At 38.9% G+C, this 21558-nt stretch overlaps 2 protein-coding genes across 2 annotated transcripts; one reads left to right on the top strand and one right to left on the bottom strand.

Moving 5' to 3' along the window:
- Nucleotides 2960-5456, bottom strand: LOC107633350. Its single transcript, XM_016336988.1, has 3 exons — nt 4251-5456; nt 4011-4165; nt 2960-3941 (listed from the first exon to the last, which is right to left on the bottom strand). The coding sequence occupies exons 1-3, from the start codon at nt 5454-5456 to the stop codon at nt 2960-2962; spliced, it is 2343 nt and encodes a 780-aa protein (XP_016192474.1).
- On the top strand, nt 10459-12534 carry LOC107630644 (venom phosphodiesterase 2-like). The gene has a single exon (XM_016333845.2). The coding sequence runs from the start codon at nt 10623-10625 to the stop codon at nt 12177-12179; it is 1557 nt and encodes a 518-aa protein (XP_016189331.1). The 5' UTR covers nt 10459-10622; the 3' UTR covers nt 12180-12534.

Genomic DNA, 21558 nt, shown 5'->3' with positions numbered 1-21558 from the left:
TTAGAAAATAATATTTAATTTATTTTTGATTATTTTTAACTGATTTTTATTATTTTTTGAATATTTTTATTTACTTTTAGGGCAAGTTACTTAAATAAATAGATTAGAGAAAATATTTACCTGAATGTGCAAAACTGGTTCTTGTTACCTGCATGTGCAAAAAGCCATTTCTATGTAAACCGTGGCAACCCACCACGGTTTTAGAACGTACATAAACCGTGGAGACCCACAACGGATTATGATTGAAAAAATTAGAGTGTAAACTGTGGTAGGTCACCACGGTTTACTAAGGAGAAATTGCGTGCATAAACCGTGGAGAGTCACCACGGTTTATGAAGAAATCCTTTTGCACATAAAACCCTGTGGGTCACCACGGTTTATGTGTGTGTGGCTATATAAGTAATCCGTGGAAGGTTAGAACGGATCATTTGGTAAGGAACAAAAAAAAAGGAAGTTGTTGTTGTGTTGAGAGGATTTGGCAAAACTTTGGAGGTTTGAAGGAGAAGTGGGTGGTGGAGCCAATGGAGGGTGAGGATCGCTTGTACTGACTAAATGGCGTCGCTCACGTGGCAGGATATATCGACGAAGAGGTTAGTTACTGTTTCTGTCGTTATTATTGTTATTAAAATTCATACTAATATAGCAATTGATATTATTAGGGATATTGTTAGTAAAAATATTTTATTATGCTTATTTGTATTGTTATTCTGATTAATGTTATTTACATAAATATTGATATTATTATGGTTACTGTCAATCCAAATGTGAGGCATTTATTAATATTGTCTACTGAATAATGCATATTTTATTATGCTTATTTATCTTGTAAGTCTGGTTAATAGTATTTTTCTAAAATATTTTGTTATAAATGTAAATATTTTATTGAATAATATTTTTTTTCTGTATTTATATTGTTATAATGAGTGCATAGTATTCGTAGCTTCACGGTGTATTACACACTAAGAGAATCAATGAATTTAATGTGACGAGTCTAATAATTTTTACGAAAATTATGTTTGGTGTTGTTTGTAATGGTTGTATGTTAAGGGATTTTGTTACCCACGTTTTGCAACCTAGTAGGGTTATTAGCGCCGTTAGGAGGCAGCAGAATATGCCCTTACATGACCGGATTATACCGTATCTGGAGACTGCCGGCTTGTATCATCTGGCTAGGCTAAACAGTCAGTGGTTCTGGGTTGATTAATCTCTCCTTAGCGCATTTATTGAGCGGTGGCGTCCGGAGACCCACACGTTCCATATGCCATTTGGTGAGTGCACCATTACTTTATAGGATGTTGCATATCAGCTGGGTTTGCCGATTGATGGTGTGCCCGTTAGTGGGTGCTTGACTGAGTTTGAGAATCTGATGTAGCAAACTCTTACTGTTTCTATGCAGTTTGTGTGGGAGCCTTATTCTTCTGTTGATGTTGGTGCTGTCATTCATCCGGAGATACTAGCTGACGAGCACCGACGGCTATGGACGGCCGTCACTAGCCTGATATATTTTGCTGCGATCGAGTGGCACCAGGTCGATAGGGTTCTACCCCAGTTCGGGGGTGTTCAGCATCTTCCAGAGCCAGCTCTGAACATAGATTGGCTACATGCGAAGGATGGTAGGGGTGGGGACCGGTGGTTTCCTTCATATTATCAGGAGTGGCACCAGCATTGGAAGGACAGGCTTCGGTCAGTCATATGGGTCGATCGAGTCATGGACCCTGGTCCATCAGCAGAGTACCTGGACTGGTGGTGCCGTGTGGCGCACAGGTTCCTATCCCCAGATGTAGCATTTCAGGATCCGAGGCCGATTGTGCTGACTGAGGAGGTGCGTCACAGAGGGTCGTCGCAGGCACCTCCTAGAGTGCACGTTTATGACAGACCAGATAACAAACGAGTCGATCGGTGTCGCCGTATAGGGACCCGGACCACCGATCGCGAGTGGAGGGAGTTTGCGGACCGTTTGGAGGAGGATGTTCCTGGAGCTGAGCCTGGGGATGCAGTGGACTACCGTGTTCCTCGATGTAGAGGCAGACGACCACCTGCGCGGCCTAACCGTCGAGGTGCGCCTGATAGAGGACCATCCGAGCAGGGGGACGGCAGTCATCACGTGCCCGGTGAGGAGGTAGTTGGATCAGCATCAGCTATGGATCGGCCGACGTTCGAGGTGGGTTCTAGCTCTCAGCTCTTTGGGAACGTTAGCCCACATGCTTTTGCCGAGTTTACTACCGCGGCTGTCGGGATGGACATTGATGATCTTGTTACTCAGTCCGAGTTCTACATGGACATAGCAAACATGCTTAGGGATGATGAAGATACCCATTATAGGCCATAGATGCCTGAGGAGCATGCCCAGTTTGCTGATCAGCAGCCCAGGAGTGACGATGTTCAGGCTCAGTTGGCAGTGGACCTCAACGAGCCTGCAGTTTCTCCGTCTGACCCATGGTTTGCGTTAGGAGGGACACCTGCCTCTGCTTTCAGCGCCATTCCCGCACAGCCCTCAGCACCAGAGGCAGATCAGAGACCTAGGCGTGTGAGGCGTCCTCCTTTGTGTGGTACCGGAGGTCACCTGCTTGGCCAGTTCGACGATGATGACAGTGACACCATTGAGGATTCTGATTAGTTATGTTATATGTTCCTGTCCGTTAGGGACTTTGTTATTTTATGTATTGAGCATGCTACTTAGTGTTTATGGCTTTCAGACTTATGTTAAATGTTATTTTTCTTTTGACCAATCAGTTTGACCGGTTTCAGCTTATTTGATATTTAGCTCTACGGTTTATATTATAATGCACAATATGAACGATACATTAATAGGTAAAATAACAGGAATTTATTCAATTGAAATTTTTGCATTAGATAAACATGTTGACAGTCACAGACTTAACCAACCATACATTACTAACATTATCTAGACCCTGATGCAACTGAAACATCATAGATTGCATAATACACGACATGAGATCTACGCATCCCCTCCACCACTCTGTCTTCGCTGGTGACAGTTCCTCCGCGTATGCCCAGGCTGACGGCATAGTCCACATCGCTTCGGCTGGTTCTCCTGAGACTGATCTATACTTCCACGGATCCTGGTTACCTTTGGACGACCTTCCTTTGCACGCCGCATATTAGGGTCAGGAATGATGGTAGGCCCAGCATATGGAGGCCATAGTCCTTCAGGGATAGGTGGGAGAAACCCCTCCTTGTAAACGTTGAACACCTCACTCATACGATACACCTCGTGAACATATGACGCCCAGTTAAGCCGGGAGTAGGCGCAACACGCAATGGCGTGGCAACAAGGATAATGCAGCGCCTGAAAGTGGCCACAGTCGCATCGGTGATCTTTAAGGGAGACTCTGTAGCTGCCGAGGGAGAAGTTGCCGGTTGGTGTTGTCTCCGCGACGGTGTACTCGGACTGCTGCCTGTCATATAATGTCACAGTGAAGCACCTCGAGTCTCTTAGGTTCCGATCAATAGACTTTACCAAGGCCTGACAGAATTCATGCCCAGATCCGAGTTGTGCCTCTGCTGTCTGTCCCCGTACCACAAATAGCTGAGCAAGCCTCCCGTAGGTTGACTTAACCAAAGATGTGACCGGCAGGTTGCGAGTTCCCTTTAGCACGGAGTTCACACATTCACTGATGTTTGTGGTCATGTGCCCGAACTGTCGACCAGCATCCTCATGTTGGGTCCATTTGTCATACTCCATCCGGTTGGCCCAGTCACACATTGCTGGATTCTCAGTCCGCATGATGTCAAACCAGTAGTAAAACTCAGCCTCAGTCTTTGCGTAGGCAGCATTCACCAACAGCCTCCTGGAGTCCTTACCTTTGAACGTTAGGGTGAAATTCGCAGCCACATGCCTAATACAGTAGGCCCGGAACGCCCGAGGAGGCAGCCACCCAGTCTCAGGTGCCTCAAGCGCTGCCTTGATCCCATTATGCCTGTCAGAGATAACAAGGATACCCTCCTGAGGAGTCACATGCTCTCAGAGATTGGACAAGAAGAATGACCACGACTCTGCATTTTCGCCCTCCACAAGGGCAAATGCTATCGGGAGGATGTTCGAGTTCCCGTCCTGAGCTATCGCCAACAGCAGCGTCCCTCCATACTTCCCATACAAGTGGGTACCATCAATACTGACGAGGGGCTTGCAATGCCGGAATGCCTTGATACAGGGTGGAAATGTTCAGAATAGCCGGTGAAAGTACTCGGTGGACTCATCAACCCCACCACCAATCCGAACAAGAGACGTCTTCACTCTTCAGCACCGTGATTGTTCCCGGCATTGTCGCCTGGATCCCTAGCATCCAACGTGGCAACTCCGCGTAAGACTCTTCCCAATCTCCATATATTTCTGCCACTGTCTTCTGCTTAGCCATCCAAACCTTCCTGTAACTAGGCCTGAAACCGTAATCAGCTTCTGTCGCTTGTTGAAGTACCTTTACCGTAACCGCAGCATCTGCCCTAACCATAGGAAGAATCCTCGCACAGATAACGTGGTAGTCCAGCTGACGGTGATCACTTGAAATAGAAGTTGCGAGGCATGTGTGTGGCCCGTTGTACCTCCTAACCTCCCAAGTCCCCTTTCGTGCACGAAGCGCTACACGAATCAACCAACTACAACCCTTGCCGAATTCCTTGTATTTTCCATGATACTTCAAATGATCCGATTCGATGACTCTGTACTCAACACCTCGCCGGATGCTATAGTCCTTTACACTCAGCACAGCTTCATCTTTACTCTGGAATGATTGCCCAATCTGAAATTCTGTAGAAGATCCCCCCACTCTGTTACCACTGTCTTCCTGTTGACCAAGAGCTTCCAAGTTTAGTGTCGAGAAGTGTGGAGGGTAGTGATGAGAACCAGAACTTGCTGGCCTATGCTGCGCATGTGGATCGCCACGTCTGTCATCGTCGCTGTCACCATCGATATCAACAGGCTCCTGGTCAGACTCATCGTCACGCATTGCATTCTCTACTTGATCAGGTCCACCAAAGTCTTCGATATAAGGTACGAGGCCACCACCGGTGCCCACAACGTGCGGAGGCTCAATGACTACTGCATTCTCCAAAGGTATAGAACCAACAACCTCTGTTCGGTCTAAATCAGCCGCAAACGAAGGTGATTGAACCGGCGGAACATACGGTATGACCGCAGGCATCGAACTAGATGCACCACCCGCGGCAGCTGGGCAGGGAACTGGCGCGGATGCCCCAGAACTATCGACACCAACCTCCAACTTCGCGAACAACTCATGGATTCTGATCTCCGGAAAACTCCGTACACAGTAGAACAGAACCCTAATATCTTCATCAGCCTTAACCGCAAAGGTTTCATACTGAACACCGGTCGATACAACCGCCATGGGAATCTTGTAGAATAGTTTCTTCACCCACTTGCTACCCAACACGCCAAGCTTCTCCAAGATGCTGTTCTTCAGATCTGACAAAGTCATCGACGACCTGATAAAAACACTTAGTGGTTCTCTGTCGGTAAACTTCACACCTTTGCTTTTGCTTTTTTTTATTTTCCCAGAGCAATGCACTAGGGCAAGAAAACTCTCTTCCTCACTAGCCATTGTGAGAATGATCTCTTATGGAGCTTGAATCACCAACATATATATAGACTTCCTGTCAACATAAACCGTGGTGACCCACAGGGTTTTATGTGCAAAAGGATTTCTTCATAAACCGTGGTGACTCTCCACGGTTTATGCACGCAATTTCTCCTTAGTAAACCGTGGTGACCTACCACGGTTTACACTCTAATTTTTTCAATCATAATCCGCTGTGGGTCTCCACGGTTTACGTACGTTCTGAAACCGTGGTGGGTTGCCACGGTTTACATAGAAATGGCTTTTTGCACATGCAGGTAACAAGAACCAGTTTTACACATTCAGGTAAATATTTTCTCTAATCTATTTATTTAAGTAACTTGCCCTTACTTTTATATATTACTTCACTTCTCACAATTATTTTTTTCTTTTTTCTCGTCTAACACTGTTGTCACCCATACTTGATAAGTTAATAATCCTAAATCCAAAATCATGAATCCTAAATTTTAAATATTAAATCCTAATTCTAAATCTTAAATTCTCAAAAATTAAAGATTAAAAAAGTAACTAAAATAAAATGTTGGTTATTATTGTTAGGTTAATTAAAAGTTGTTCCATGTACTTATTCATTTTCTTGACATAAAATGTTGAATATAATGTAGTAATCATTATTTTATGAAGATTTGAATTTGTGATATGGCAGTGGCTGATGACTATCTAAGCGAAGAATGCAGCAAAACATTCATAGGGTGTATGAAAAAGTTTAAGAAGTCAAGAGGTCCTACATTCAAGGAAAACACATGCAAAGTGGATGACGTTATTAGGGTTATCAATTTTGTCATGGAAGCCGCTTTGCTCACTGGAAGAATCATCCACATGCCCCCTCTAAGCTAGCATATGTAATTTATCGTTCACGTATTTTATTACTTGCACGTTTTACACTCTACTATTTATTTATTTATTTTTTCAACAAATTTCTACCATTAATTAAGATCGAAGCTAGCTCTTATTGAAGCTAGGTTAGGAGGATTTTCCTTCAACTTCAAGTGATCCAATAAGCACCAAATACTTGCAATGCTCGCCAAATAATGTTCTCTCCATATTTAATTTATTGGAAGGTTAACAATCAAATAATGAGTTTAGCTAATACTTTATCTTATAGTAAAGTAAATTTTAAATAAAATGAGATTTTATTTTTATTTTCATGGATTAACGAGTGTCATATTAGTATATTAATGTTAATTTAATCAGCAACAATTAGTGTAATTGTCAAGGTTCTGAAAATTGAGTCGGTCATTGAACTGCTCTAACTACTGATTTACTGATTTATTAGTTTAATCAGTTCGATCGTAATTTAATCGAAAAAATTGTTTTATGACAATAAAATAATAAATAAAATTGATCCGTCACCTTATAACTCGGTTATTGTTTATAATAAATTATAACTCGGCCTTAATTATCATTCATTTTTTGCTTTAACTGACATATTCATTACCAACTTAATAACCATTATTTCCATCTTAATCACCATTATTCTGACTTAATTACCAACGGTCATATCATCAACTCTATTCATCAACTCTATGCCTATAAAAGGCACCAATTTCTATATCTCGACACATGATAAGTTCTATTTCATGTTTAATATTTTATAATCATAGAATTCTTATCCCTCTTAAACAATTACTAACTTTAGCACCGGAGTGTCTTTTGCAGGTATCCACCCTCCGTGTTCTTCGATGTCCAAGTTATTCTCACTCCATTAAAGAAAAGGCGTATTACAACAGCGCAAGAGACGAGATATACCTCGAAAGTTCATCCACACAAGAACAATTGGCGCCGTCTGTGGGAAAGGAACAATTGGCGTCGTTTGTGGTGGAGAAGAGTAAAATAATTCCTACTCCCCTCATGTTCATAAAATTTGAATTACATTCAATTTTTTTAACTAATCTCAACAATCTTGTTTAAGATTTTATTTAATACCTCTTATCAAATCCAACAACCTTCTGATTTGCCTAACTAAGACCTGCAAGCTAACCATAGCTTGCTTCAAACCACAATCCTCGTGGGATCGACCCTGCTGGTACAGCTATATGAAGGTGTGGGGATTCGTTTACCAGGATACAAAGCCATTCATTTACAATAATGACATATAATAACCATGCCAATTGAATTTTTATTTCATCATGTATTATATTCTTATTACTTGATGATTTTATTTATACAATTAAATGACAGTGATGATGAGTTCAAGTCTTAAAATTGGATTCTATCAAAAATCAATTGTATATAACTATTATATTATTTACTTTATGCTATTAAATTTTATGTTACTATTTGTTTAATGCAGAAAGTTAAGTAAAAAATAATTACAAACATGCAAATTTTCTATTTTTTCACAAAGAATATACCTCATAACTAAACAAAATTTATTATATCATTACATGATTAATTATTTTATTGCTTTATTAATAAGTTAATGTAGATTCTACGAAATAAAGTTATATAATATTAACAAATAAAATTAAATAATTCACATTTTGACATGTATGACATTTATATATGTCGTCTTCTTCTCTACAATTATCAACTTTCAAGATATATTTTTCTACTTTGAACTCTTTTACTTTTACAATATATATTATTCAATATATGTCGCAACTTTATACATATTCATTTTCTCAATTTTTCTTATTTATGTCATATGACATTCACTATAAATTGTAAATATTCAATAACTAATTGCTTTGAGCGAGAAATTCATCAATAAGCAGTTGTGGGCTGGAAAAATTCCCAAGACAATTAACCATTATATCCTCGGATCATACAATCGATTCCGTCAATGGATACCTATTTCTGAACTTTTCAATTCACATACAATCAAATGCTATATGCATGTCATGCAAAATTGTTCTTAAGCGAAAAAGTATCCCCCACACAACTACTACCTTGATTGAATAACTCTTACGACTCAATTATTTTTTGAATAACTACTGACATAATAACCCGACTAAGCTTGAGGGCTCACCATATCGTTATTCACTTATATATTTAGCGAGTTATAACTCATTTAATTTTCTAAGCTTAGCCTAGATCATATGATTGGTAGACAAAGCTTGGAGGCTGTGATCCGTCACCTTATAACTCGGTTATTGTTATAATGAATTATAACTCGGCCTTAATTATCATTCATTCTTTGCTTGTAACCGACACCTTCATTACCAACTTAATGACCATCATTTCCATTTTTAATGACCATTATTCTGACTTAATGACCAACGGTCATACCATCAACTCTATTCATCAACTCTATGCCTATAAAAGGCACCAATTTCTATATCCCAACACATGATAAGTTCTATTTCATGTCTTACATTTTATATTCATAGAATTATTATATACATATGATAAGTTCTATTTCATGTTTAACATTCTATAATCATAGAATTTTTATACCTCTTAAACACTTATTGACTTGAGCGTCGAAGTGTCTTTTGCAGGTACCTACCCTCCGTGTTCTTTGATGTCCGAGTTATTCTCACTCCATTAAAGAAAAGGTGTATTACAACAACGCAAGAGACGAAATATACCTCGAAAGTTTATCCACAGAAAAACAAAAATTTAAAATAAATACACCAAAAGATAATTATAGTCTAATAAAAATTTTAAAATTTCTTTGTTGTTGCCAAAAAAAAATTACAAAAAAACATGTGAGATCTTTTTTTTTTTTAACTTTTATTATAATTGAAAGAAATTTGTAATAGCAAACTGATCTTTTAACTCTCTCTATCTTTCAATTAATGGGATTCTCAAGATAAAAAAGTATTATTTTACTTTAATGATTTCATTTTATATATCCAGATTGATCCCTTCCTTCGTTTGGCTGATGATCATAAGCTGCAAGATTTCAGCACTGCATGTGATAAAAACAATATCACAGCAACAATACAATCTCAATAGTCAACAATACAATCCAATAATAATATAGTTTATAAACTACACTATATTAACAGCAACAATACAACTTAATTGTCTACAATAGCACATCAACAATACAGTCTCAATAGTCAATAATTTCCACAACAACCCACAGTAATCCATAAATCTCAACAGTCAACATAGACAATTACGCAATAAAATATTTACAACAACAAAGTTCACAAATTAACTAACCACAATTATTCAAGATTATCCACAATCCTAAATTACAGTAATAAAAAATTACAGTTCACAGATTAACTAACAACAATTACAATTAAAATTTTAAAACAAAAATACCTAGAAAAGAACAGCAAACTGAGCACACAGCGGGATAGGGAGCACCACGGAAGGGCTGGCGCGGCTGAAGGGTAGGAGCGTGGTGGAACAAAGCTGGCACCGTGGGACATTGGCTGTGCGAGTGAGGTAGGAGGCGAGACTCGTTGCAGTGGTGACGGCGGTGTTGAAGTTCGACGTTCTAACAGCAGATGCACGATGGAGGTTGAAAGGAAGCGAGGGAGTGAGGGAGTGAGGAAAGAGCTTGATGAGAGGAAGGAGAAGGAGAGTAACTGAGTGTCTGTGACTGTAAGAGAGTGGCTGTGTGTTTTTGGTAGGGTTCCTCTCCTCTAAACCAAATGGCGTCGTTTTGGACTTTTGGGAGAAAATTAGCCGATATTCATGGTTCGGTTCGATCGACTAGTTTCTGGCCGATTTGGCGGTTCAACTGTGATTTTTGAAACTTTTGATTATAGCATCTAACTGAATACTATTTCTACCTGTTTACGGTTTGATCGGCCGGTTCAAACCGGTTTTTAAAACCTTGGTAATTGTTAGTTATGGAACCGTTAAGTCACAGGTGGGTCCCTTCCCATCTCATGATCCACCAATGACTTTAGAGACCGTGGCTGACTTGGAGTCTCCGCGGACAGCGAACGAACATCGCTGTATCTGTAACTCACCACAGTTGCTTAGATTCAACTCAACCAAACAATAACAAGATCCCTTTCTTCCCCAAATCTGCAGCGAATAACACCGACACAACCTGAAATTAAACGACTTTCTTTCTATCTTTCTTTTGAATGTCCGAAGATGGGTTCGGATTCTCTACCATCCAAATTGACTTCAACCAAACCAACGCCAATTCCGACCAATGAACTCGACGACGAACACGACCACGACGACTCTCCTTCTACAGCGGCTCTTCTCTCTTTCAACACCGACTCTTCTTCTTCTTCGGAACCTTTGTCAACTTCCAATAACAAACCCTTATTCATCGTTCTCATCCTCGTTACCTGCATTTCTCTCTCTGTAGCTTCTGCCTTCGCCTACCTCTTCTTCTCTTCCAGATCATCGTCATCTTCATCAACAACAACAGCATCATCAGCCACTTCTTCTGCTTCTCCTTCTCCTTCTCCTTCTCCAACTCCTTCGCCTTCTGAGTCTCATGCTCGTCCTCTCACAAAGCTCAATCGCCCCAAAGTTATCCTAATTTCCTCAGATGGGTTTCGATTCGGGTACCAATTCAAGACCCCAACCCCTAACATTGCACGCTTGATTGCAAATGGAACCGAAGCTGAAACAGGTTTGATCCCAGTTTTTCCATCCCTAACTTTCCCAAACCACTACTCCATTGCCACTGGTCTCTACCCTGCATACCACGGCATCGTCAACAACCATTTCTTGGATCCACACTCTGGCGACGCTTTCTACATGGGAGCCATTGACCCAAAATGGTGGCTTGGTGAGCCTTTATGGGAAACTGTCGTCAAGAACGGTTTGAATGCTGCCACATACTTCTGGCCTGGCACTCAGGTACATAAAGGTCCTTGGAATTGCCCTTTGAATTTTTGTAGGCATTACAATAGTTCTGTTCCATTTGAGGATAGGGTTGATGCTGTTTTGAGCTACTTTGATTTACCTAGTGATGAAATCCCTGATTTCATGACACTTTATTTTGAGGATCCTGATCATCAGGGTCACAAGGTTGGTGCGGATGATCCTCAGATCACCGAAGCTGTTTCTAGAATTGATAGAATGATTGGTAGGTTGATTTCTGGTTTGGAACAAAGAGGGATTTTTGATGATGTTACTATTATTATGGTCGGTGATCATGGAATGGTTACTACTTGCGATAAGAAATTGATATTCTTGGATGACCTTGCTCCTTGGATCAATGTTCCGGATAATTGGGTCATTTCTCATACTCCATTACTTGCTATCATGCCACCTTCTGGTTATTCACCTTCAGATGTTGTTGCTAAGATGAACCAAGGATTGAGTTCTGGGAAAGTTGAGAATGGGAAGTATTTGAAGGTGTATCTGAAGGAGGATCTGCCTAGCAGGCTTCATTATTCGGCCAGCGATAGGATTCCTCCGATAATTGGCTTGCTTGAGGAAGGCTTCAAGGTTAAGCAGAAGAGATCCAAGAACAAAGAATGTGGTGGTTCGCATGGATATGATAATGAATTCTTCTCCATGAGGAGCATTTTTATTGGACATGGTCCTCAATTTGCAAGGGGGAGGAAGATACCATCATTTGAGAATGTTCAGATTTATAATTTGGTTACTTTTATTCTAAATATTAAGGGCGCGCCTAATAACGGCTCTGCCTCATTCGCAAAGGATGTTCTTCTATCTGCTGCATAAAGAAATTCATGCTCGCTTCAGGAACATTCATAACCACTGGTTGAACGAAGCAGAAAATGCCAACATTTTGAGAGGTAGCTCAATGCAGATAGTTGGTGTTTAGTCATGTACAGTTGTTCCTCCCATGAGTAATAAAAACTACTTCAAATTTATTTTGATTCTACATTGTTTTGAGCAACACAAGTAGAGAACAAGGTTAGCTTTGAACATTTATTATTAACATACATACAACTTTACAAGATTTTGATGTCCTTCAGATAGATTGAGATCCCCATTTGAATATTAGATAGATTGAGATGTACTTTACAAAATTTTGTTTATTGCTTTGGAGTTTACAATTGAATAACTCCTTTCTGCATAAATACATGTAATCATGTTCTAAATTTCTGTGATAAGATCTGCCAAACCTGTGACTTATTCAGTTATTCATGAGTCAAGACTTAAATTCTGGAATGCAAAAATAATTACTATTTATTCACTTGAAGTATATATATCTATTTTCCACCAAGCCTCGTCCATGGTGTTTCACAACTCCACTTTTATTTCCATGCTAGTACTGTGGTTGCAATCAGCAACCCAAGTTACAAATAATAGAATGAATTACGGAGGTCTGTTCCTCACAATTCTTCTCACGGTGACTATTAATTATATCACGGATGAGATTTTATGCACTCTTTTGCTGCCACCTTTATGATACCCAATTTTGAGAAAATTTCCCAATGCTCTTATTTTGATTAATTAACTGTATTTCACATTATAATTATAGGTTCGTTATTATTTTAATATAATTTAAAAATATTAATAAAATAAAAACTAAGCTCAAACTAATAAAATAAATATTGCAGAGTAAGAATATTCATTTGTTATTTGAGCACACAAAATATTTTTAATTTTTAATAGAGTTTAGATCAGATGTCATGTGTCATGAGATGATTACATGATTGTTCATTTGTTCGTATGTTATTTTGTACTATAACTCTTTTAATGGCTTTTGAATTTATGATCCATATTCATTATTTTTTGTTTTCTTTTTAAGTTAAATTCTCAAAATGGTATTCGAAAACTAAAATTTCAAAATAGCCTTTAAAATTGCTAGCATATATTTAAATAATCTCTGAAATTCTAAGTGTCCTATTTATGTTCTAGATATTAACAGCTTACACCATATTATTAATGTATGGATCCTTTTATCACAATAACTAACAGAGTGATAAGTTGACACCATCACTACCACGGGAACACTACAACTACTAATTGAGGTGACAAATGAATGTTGGTGACCCAATGTAGTCCTTAGCACTCTTTAAAATCCTAAATGTACTGAATCCTCTTTAAATTCCAAATTGAATCAATTTGTGTTCATATTTATTCTTTCTATGACTCATTGATTCTGGCAATATCTTTTCAGTTTCTGGAACCAATAGGAGGTAGGAGTCAGACAATAGAGAGCTTGATTTGGTCACTATCCAATAAAAACTAGACAAGGATCTTAAATCAAAGCAAGATTGCACGAATGTCAAAATGGTGTAGTTGTAGCTGTTATCTTGTTCTTTTGTAATTTGGGAAAGGAAAAACTACCAAAATACCCGTGAAGTTTACGAACGCTAACAAAAGTACCCATAAACTAAGGAAATTAACGCTGTACCTATGAAAGATGGGTTCTGTATGACAAAAGTATTCAAATCTTAATTTTTTGTTGATTTTTTAATAAAATTCCTAAACTACCCTACACTCAACCTCAACTCATTTTTTCAACCTTTTATAACTCAATTTGTACCAACTCTTGCCATGGAGTCCAAAACTACTCCTACAACAAACCAGACCGAAATCAATGATAGTAGTGGTGGTGGTAGAGGATCGGATCTCAACCGATTCACTCATAAATTTATAATCCATATCCAAACCAAATTAATCAAACACAAAAAAAATACTCAAAACATACAAATTTTCAAATCCATTCATCCAATTTCAATTCACTTTAGCAAAACTAGAAATAGAAAAAGCCATCAACCATAAAAAATCAACAAATCCATTCATCCAATATGAAATTTATTTCAGCAAAAATCAGAAGTAGAAGTGGCCATCAACTGGGTCTTCTGTAAATTAATCTCAACCTTCATAAAAAATAGAAGCAGATTTAAAAAAAATAGAACAGTATAATTTTAGTAGTAACTAAATCAATTTCTAAAAAGAAGAAAAATAAAATAAAAATGTTTAAAAAAAATACAATTTTCTTCGCCGCCCGACTGTAACATTGTCAATGCCAGAACCTCCTTCCACAGTGCCGCCTCCATTTCTTCTCTGATTTCTCTTTATCGAACCCGCTTTCTTCATGCAAGAGTACCACGACCCCTCTCTCTTTTCAGGTGTGCGATGACGGTGTTCTCGGCTGGGTCAGACGCGCCACGACGACGTTCTCCTCGGCTGCAACAGGCGTGCCACGGCAGCATTCTCCCCAGGTTGGGTCACAGGTGTGCAATGAAGGTGTTGTAGTCACCTTAATAGTGAGAGGGAGAAGCAGTGAGAGGGGAAGAGATTAGCGGTAATGGAGTAGGTGGGTGGCGGACGGCAATGAGAAGTTAGGAGGAGAGTTTCTGTGACTCTGTGAGGGTTTTTGAGGGATAAGTGAGGAGAGAGGAAGAAGAGAAGAGAGGGAGTGACGGTAGAATGGGCTTAGGGTGTGGTAGTTTAGGAATTTTATTAAAAAATCAACAAAAATTAGGATTTGGATACTTTTGTCATATGGAACCCATCTTTCATGGGTACAGCGTTAATTTTCTTAGTTTATGGGTACTTTTGTCAGCGTTCATAAACTTCATGGGTACTTTTGGTAGTTTTTCCTTTGGGATATATATGAACTCTAATAAGTCTTTTTTTTTTTTTAGTTTTTTCAATTAAAATATGAGTGATGAAAATAATTTTGTTATTAGAGTACACAAGAAATATTTTCAATTTTTAATAAATTCTAGAACAGATGTATGTATATTATTTTGTACTACAATCCTTTAATGATTTTTTTATTTATGATCCATGTTCATTATTTTTTGTGAGAGTTTGTTTTTTTAGCTAAACAATTATTATTCGAATACTAAAAGTTTTAAAGTGGTCATTGAGATCGGCTATGTGCACTTAAATGGTCTTCAAAATTCTAATTGTACTATTTATATCCTCGATATTGATAATTGGGCATTATATTAGTCTCTCAACCCTTTTACAGTAACGACTTACTAACGGAGTGATGAGTTGGCATCATCACTGCCACACTAACACTAAAACTATTAATTGAGGTAATAAATAAATGTTGGTTAATGTTGACCCAATGTGGTACTTAACTCTCTTTAAAATCCTAAATATATTAATCCTCCTTAAACCCCAAATTGAATCAGTTTGTGTTCATACTTATTCTTTCTATCATTTCTTTCTTATAGTATCTTTTTAGTAACTATAAACTTTGATAGGAGGTAGGAGTCAGGTGTTGGGAAAAACTCAACAAAAGGTTCAAATAAGAATCTGTCTAACAGTAGAAGCACCAAAAATAATTTTTTCATAATTTGTGCGATTAAATAGGCAATACCAAAGATACTCCAAGCAGCAAATATAATGGTAGAAATTAAATAATCAGACACCAGAATTTTAACGTGGGAAAACCTGCAAAAGAGGGACAAAAAATCCACGGGATCTAATACAGAAAAATCTTCCACTATCAAAATAATGAGTACCCAATCATTCTTCCTAGTAGCTGATAAACCCCAATTTTGTGGTTTATCTTGTGTTTAATTTGGGAGATTTTATCACCTTTTTCCACATTTATTCAATGAAATAGCATGGTTTTGTAATTCTCCCTTGATTTGTGCTTAAATGTGAAAACATACTTTTTAGGCCTTAAAATAGCTAAATTTAACTCATTTTAATTCCATTCGATGCCTTAATATGTTTGTTAAGTGATTTTAGGTTTAGTAGCACTAGGGCATCTCAACAATCAATAAAATACATCATCAAAACTGATGGAATCAACATAAATCCTTCACAAAGTGGGTATCTCAAATCAGACAAAAGAGAAGGCAATACAACTAGCAAGTTATATCCTAATGTTCATCTCTACACTAGGAATAACATACTAAAATTTCATAAGAAATGGAGCAAGTTTACCGGTTCAATCAGATACAAAATGGCTTGCCATTTTCCCCTAATTTTCTTCTCCTCTTCGATGCCAAAGACACTCCTCACTCTCTCTGTTTTCCTTTGTTTCAAAAAAGAAGACTTCCAAATCTCTCTCTCTCCTTACCGTGGCTTATTAGCCACTTTTCTTTTATTTATTTATTTTTTGTTTGTTTTTGTTTTTAAATTTGTGTGGGCCCCACTTGAAGTTGGGGACCCACCAAAAAATATCTCCCTGACCAACTCAAGTGGAGATAGGCTACTACACCAATCCCACCTTCTCTTTGCAGGAATCAAACTTCACTGCAGGTAATCTTAGTCATCATATCTAAATCATTATCATCAGTATGAATCTTCTCAAGTGCATATGACTTCATCTCAAGCGCTTGACATATCCAATGATATCTCACCTCTATGTGCTTCGATCTGGAATGAAATGTCGGATTCTTACTAAGATGGATAGCACTTTAACTGTCACAAAATAACACAAGCTTCTCTTGATTGATGCCTAACTCTTGTAGAAACTTCTTCATCCACAAGAGTTCTTTAGAAGTTTCAACAACAGCAATGTATTCTGCTTCTATAGTAGAAAAAGCAACACATTTTTGAAGTTGAGATTGCCACGATATAGCTCCCCCTGCAAAAGTCATCATATAACCAGAGGTAGACTTTCTTGAATCAAGATCCCAATCATATCCGCATCTGTGTAACCATCCAACATAGGTTGGCCACTCCGAAAGCATAAACAAACTTTGGAAGTAACATTAAGGTATCTAAGAATCCACTTCATTGCTTGCCAGTGTGATATAAGAATTTATGTTGATCTAGAATTTCTCATTAAAAATGGGATTATTTTGTTGCAAGCATAGTCTAGACCAACAAACACTCCTCAATCAAAGTTTAATTTGTGGTTGTCATAAGTCCAACCCAATAAAAATAACCGAGAGTATTAGTCCTGGATCGTCTTCTCAAAGAATTGCAGTGAGGTATGCATATTACTGGTTATGGTATCCAAGGGGGTTGGGTTGTGATGCGGTATTTTTACAACCACACTTACTAATCGGCAAGTGCACCGGGTCGTACCAAGTAATACCTTACGTGAGTAAGGGTCGATCCCACGAGGATTGATGGACTAAGCAACAATAGTGTTTGATAGGCTTAGTTAGACAAACAAAAATTGGTGTTGAGATGCAGTATAAAAGACATTAAACAATATCAAAAATATTGAAGAAGGGCAAGTAATTAAGTTGGGAATAATATATGGAGAAGGCAGTTAAGGTTTCAGAGTTATCTATTTTCTGGATTGACTTTTCTTATTAACTATTTTAATCATGCAAGATTTAATTCATGGCAAACTATTTGTGACTAGACCCTAATTCTTTAGACCTTCCTAGTCTCCTATAAAATTCATCAACTGCCAATTCCTTGGACAATTAATTCCAATTAGAGGGTGATGATCAAATTCTAGTTTATATGCCACAAGAATCCTAATTATCCAAAAATAAAGGGATTATATGTCACGTATCCCGTTAAATACAAACAATTAGAAATTCAGGATAATATGTTTTCAAGCTATTGTTCAAGTAAAGAGCTTTTCCAAGTTTTACAAGAACTCAAATAGAACATGGGTCATACTTCCGTTCCACCCAAAGTCATAAAATAAAGAACGAAAACAATTATTGAATATAAATCAAAACATGAATTAAAATAGAAAAATAATATTATCAATCCATACAATAGACAGAGCTCCTAACCTTAACAGTGGAGGATTAGTTGCTCATGGAATACGGAATATAAATTTGTATGGAATAATGTTGTGGAATATGTTTTGGAATATCTTCTTTTGGAACCACCCTATTGGGATCCCTTTTATAACTAATCCTAATAATTCAAAAATCAAATTTCTAAAATTAAAATTAAAATAATATCTTTTCCTAAAATAAGATTTGAATTTAAATTCGAATTAATTAACAAGTCTTTAGCTGATCGGTGGGACCACTTGATTTGTCCATTCTGCAGCTTCTAATCTGTGATTTCTGGGCTAAGAACTGGGTCAAAACAGCCCAGAAATCGCCCCCAGCGTTTTTCTACTTTTTCTGCACGTGACGCATGTGACGCGTCCGCGTCATTTGTGTAGATTCCAGTCCACACGTTCGCGTCAGGCACGCGATCGCGTCATTGTGATTTCCTCCATTCCACGCGGTCGCGTGAGCCATGCGTCCGCGTCGGTATTCGCTGGTCATCTCCTTAGTTTCTTCTCTTTCTCTGCAGAAACTTCATCAAATGAACCTTTTCAGATTGTGACTCAGCTTTGCTAGAGTCCCCAGTTAGAGGTGCCTAGAGCTCTTAAGCACACTCTTTTTGCTTTGGATCACGACTTTAACCGTTCAGTCTCAAGCTTTTCACTTGACACCTTCATGCCACAAGCACATGGTTAGGGACAGCTTGATTTAGCCGCTTAGGCCAAGATTTTATTCCCTTGGGCCCTCCTATCCATTAATGCTCAAAGTCTTGGATCCTTTTTACCCTTTGCCTTTTAAGTTAAAGGATTATTGGCTTTTTCTGCTTGCTTCTTTTTTTTTTATTATTATTTTTTTTATTTTTTTCGCAAGCTTTGTGTTTTTCACTGTTTTTTTCTTGCTTCAAGAATCAATTTTATGATTTTTCAGATTATCAATAACATTTCTCTTTGTCATCATTCTTTCAAGAGCCAACAATTTTAACATTCATAAACTTCACTATCAAAAAATATGCACTGTTCATGTCATGCATTCAGAATCACAGAAAATACCACCACATTTAAGTAAATAAGACTATTATTCAATATAGACCCACTTTCTCATGCAATATATCACTCCTATATTTTTTTTTAATTTAAGCTCAGTGAGTAATACATGAGACATCTTTTCAGAATTAAAGCAATAGAAAAACTAAACTAGTCTTAGGATTCTAACTAATAAAGGATCATGCAACAAACAAAGCAAAATAACAGGAAACCGGAACATATCATAGAAAAAGAGGGGAGGAATAAAAAATGAAAGGAACTCAACCACCTTAATTATCCTAGTGGTCGCTTTATTCTTCAGGTTGTGCTCCTTCGCGAAGATGATTCACCTCCCTTTTGTACTAGAAAACCTGTAAGCGCAGCGTCAACACCAAACTTAAGGGTTTGCTTGTCCTCAAGCAAAGAAGAACTGAAAATAGAAAAGACAAATATTAAAATGAAAGAAAAAATAAAAGGATAAGAGAATAAGAGAGAAGTAGGATTGGGAGAGAGAGAGAAAGAAAACTGGGCGGCGCAAGCGATGCGGCCGCATGGGGCACGCGGTCGCACGCATTGCTCTTATACGGATTGATGCGATCGCGTCGGTCACGCAGTCGCGTGACCCAGTTTGTGCTTTTGGCGCGAGTGCAGCCTCGTGCCAGCACAACTCTCTGTTCAAATTGATATAATTGCCAAAATTGGGGTGACGCGATCGCATGGGGCATGCGATCGCGCGAGTGGGCAGTTAATGGGGTACGACGCGGCTGCGTGGGGCATGCGGTCGCGTGAAGGGAATTGCGCGTCCAGTGCCAGTTCAGCACCACTCTAGCACAACTTTCAGCTGTGCACTCGTTTTACGTCAAAAATCAGGGCACGCGGCCGCGTGGGTCAAGCGGTCGCGTGGGAGGCCATTACGCCCATACGACGCGGACGCGCGGCGACGTGGTCGCGTGGAACGAATTGTGCCATTGGCACGCCTCCAGCCACGCTCCAGTGTGACTCTCTGTTCGTTTTTATTTTTCTCTTCTCCCCTTGCGACGCGGACGCGTCGCTGATGCGCTCGCGTCACGTAGCATTTTTTTTCTAGCTTGAGGTGGTCGGTTCCTGGAAGAACATAGCTGCATGATCAGAGAATTAGTAAGAACTCAATAAAAACAAAATAACTAAGAAAAACTACTACGAAAAATGGCGAAGGATACGAAATTATCGGGTTGCCTCCCGACAAGTGCTTCTTTAACGTCACTAGCTTGACGGTCAGTTCTGCTAGTTCAGCAGATGAGTGGACCTCTGGCGGTCAATCTCGCCTCCAAGATAGTGCTTCAACCTCTGGCCATTCACTATAAATTTCCTGTCAGAATTTTCTTCCTGTATTTCCACATGACATATGGCGAGGCTCTGGTAACCACAAACGGTCCTGACCACCGGGATTTTAGCTTCTCGGGGAAGAATTTGAGCCTTGAATTATACAGAAGCACTCTTTGTCCTGGCTCAAAGACTCTGATGGCAATCTTCTTATCATGCAGTAGCTTGGTTCTCTCCTTATAGAGCTTGGCATTCTCATAGGCTGAATATCTGAATTCATCAAGCTCATTCAACTGAAGCATCCGCTTAATTCCTGCAGCTTCTGAATCAAGATTTAGGTACCTGATTGCCCAATAAGCCTTGTGCTCCAGCTCCACTGGCAAGTGACAGGCTTTGCCATAGACCAACTGATATGGGTACATGCCAATTGGAGTTTTGTATGCTGTCCGGTATGCCCAGAGAGCATCATCAAGCTTCCTAGACCAGTCCTTTCTTGAAACACTGACGGTCTTCTCCAGAATCCTCTTAAGCTCCCTGTTGGAAACTTCAACCTGTCCACTTCAACCTATCCGCTTTTTCACATCTGCCACAGTGCTTTACGAAAGCTCTTGAGTCCCTGAAGAGAGTCGGCCAGTAAAACCCGCTCTGAAGGACTTTTGTAGCTGTCCTCAGTCATCCATAAATACCTCAATAAACCTTTCAACCATATCAGAAAAAATTGAAAGCATACACCTCTGAAAAGTTGCTGGAGCATTGCAAAGTCCAAATGGCATTCTCCTGTAAGCAAATACTCCAAAGGGGCATGTGAATGCTGTCTTCTCTTGATCTTGAGGGTCCACTGCGATTTGATTATATCCAGAATATCCATCTAGAAAACAATAAAAAGCATGACCAGCTAACCTCTCAAGCATCTGATCAATGAAAGGGAGGGGAAAATGATCCTTCCTTGTAGCAGTATTGAGCCTCCTGTAATCTATGCACATTCTCCATCCCGTGACTGTTCTTTTAGGAATAAGCTCATTCTTTTCATTCTGGATCACTGTCATCCCTCCTTTCTTGGGAACTACCTGCACAGGACTTACCCAAGGACTGTCAGAAATAGGGTAAATAATACATGCTTCCCATAATTTCATTACCTCTCCTCCTTTATTGGCG

This window comes from Arachis ipaensis, chromosome B03 (genome assembly GCF_000816755.2).
Source record: "Arachis ipaensis cultivar K30076 chromosome B03, Araip1.1, whole genome shotgun sequence".
Lineage (NCBI taxonomy): Eukaryota > Viridiplantae > Streptophyta > Magnoliopsida > Fabales > Fabaceae > Arachis > Arachis ipaensis.
The sequence above is the reverse complement of the archived record's forward strand: the minus strand, read 5'-3'. Positions and strand labels throughout refer to the sequence as shown.

Coding starts and splice junctions, on each gene's coding strand:
- LOC107633350 (XM_016336988.1), bottom strand. CDS start 5,456: ATGACTTTGTCAGATCTGAAGAACAGCATCTTGGAGAAGCTTGGCGTG. Junction 4,166..4,250: donor CGGTGCTGAAGAGTGAAGAC/GTCTCTTGTTCG, acceptor CCCTGTATCAAG/GCATTCCGGCATTGCAAGCC. Junction 3,942..4,010: donor GGCGAAAATGCAGAGTCGTG/GTCATTCTTCTT, acceptor TATCTCTGACAG/GCATAATGGGATCAAGGCAG.
- LOC107630644 (XM_016333845.2), top strand. CDS start 10,623: ATGGGTTCGGATTCTCTACCATCCAAATTGACTTCAACCAAACCAACG.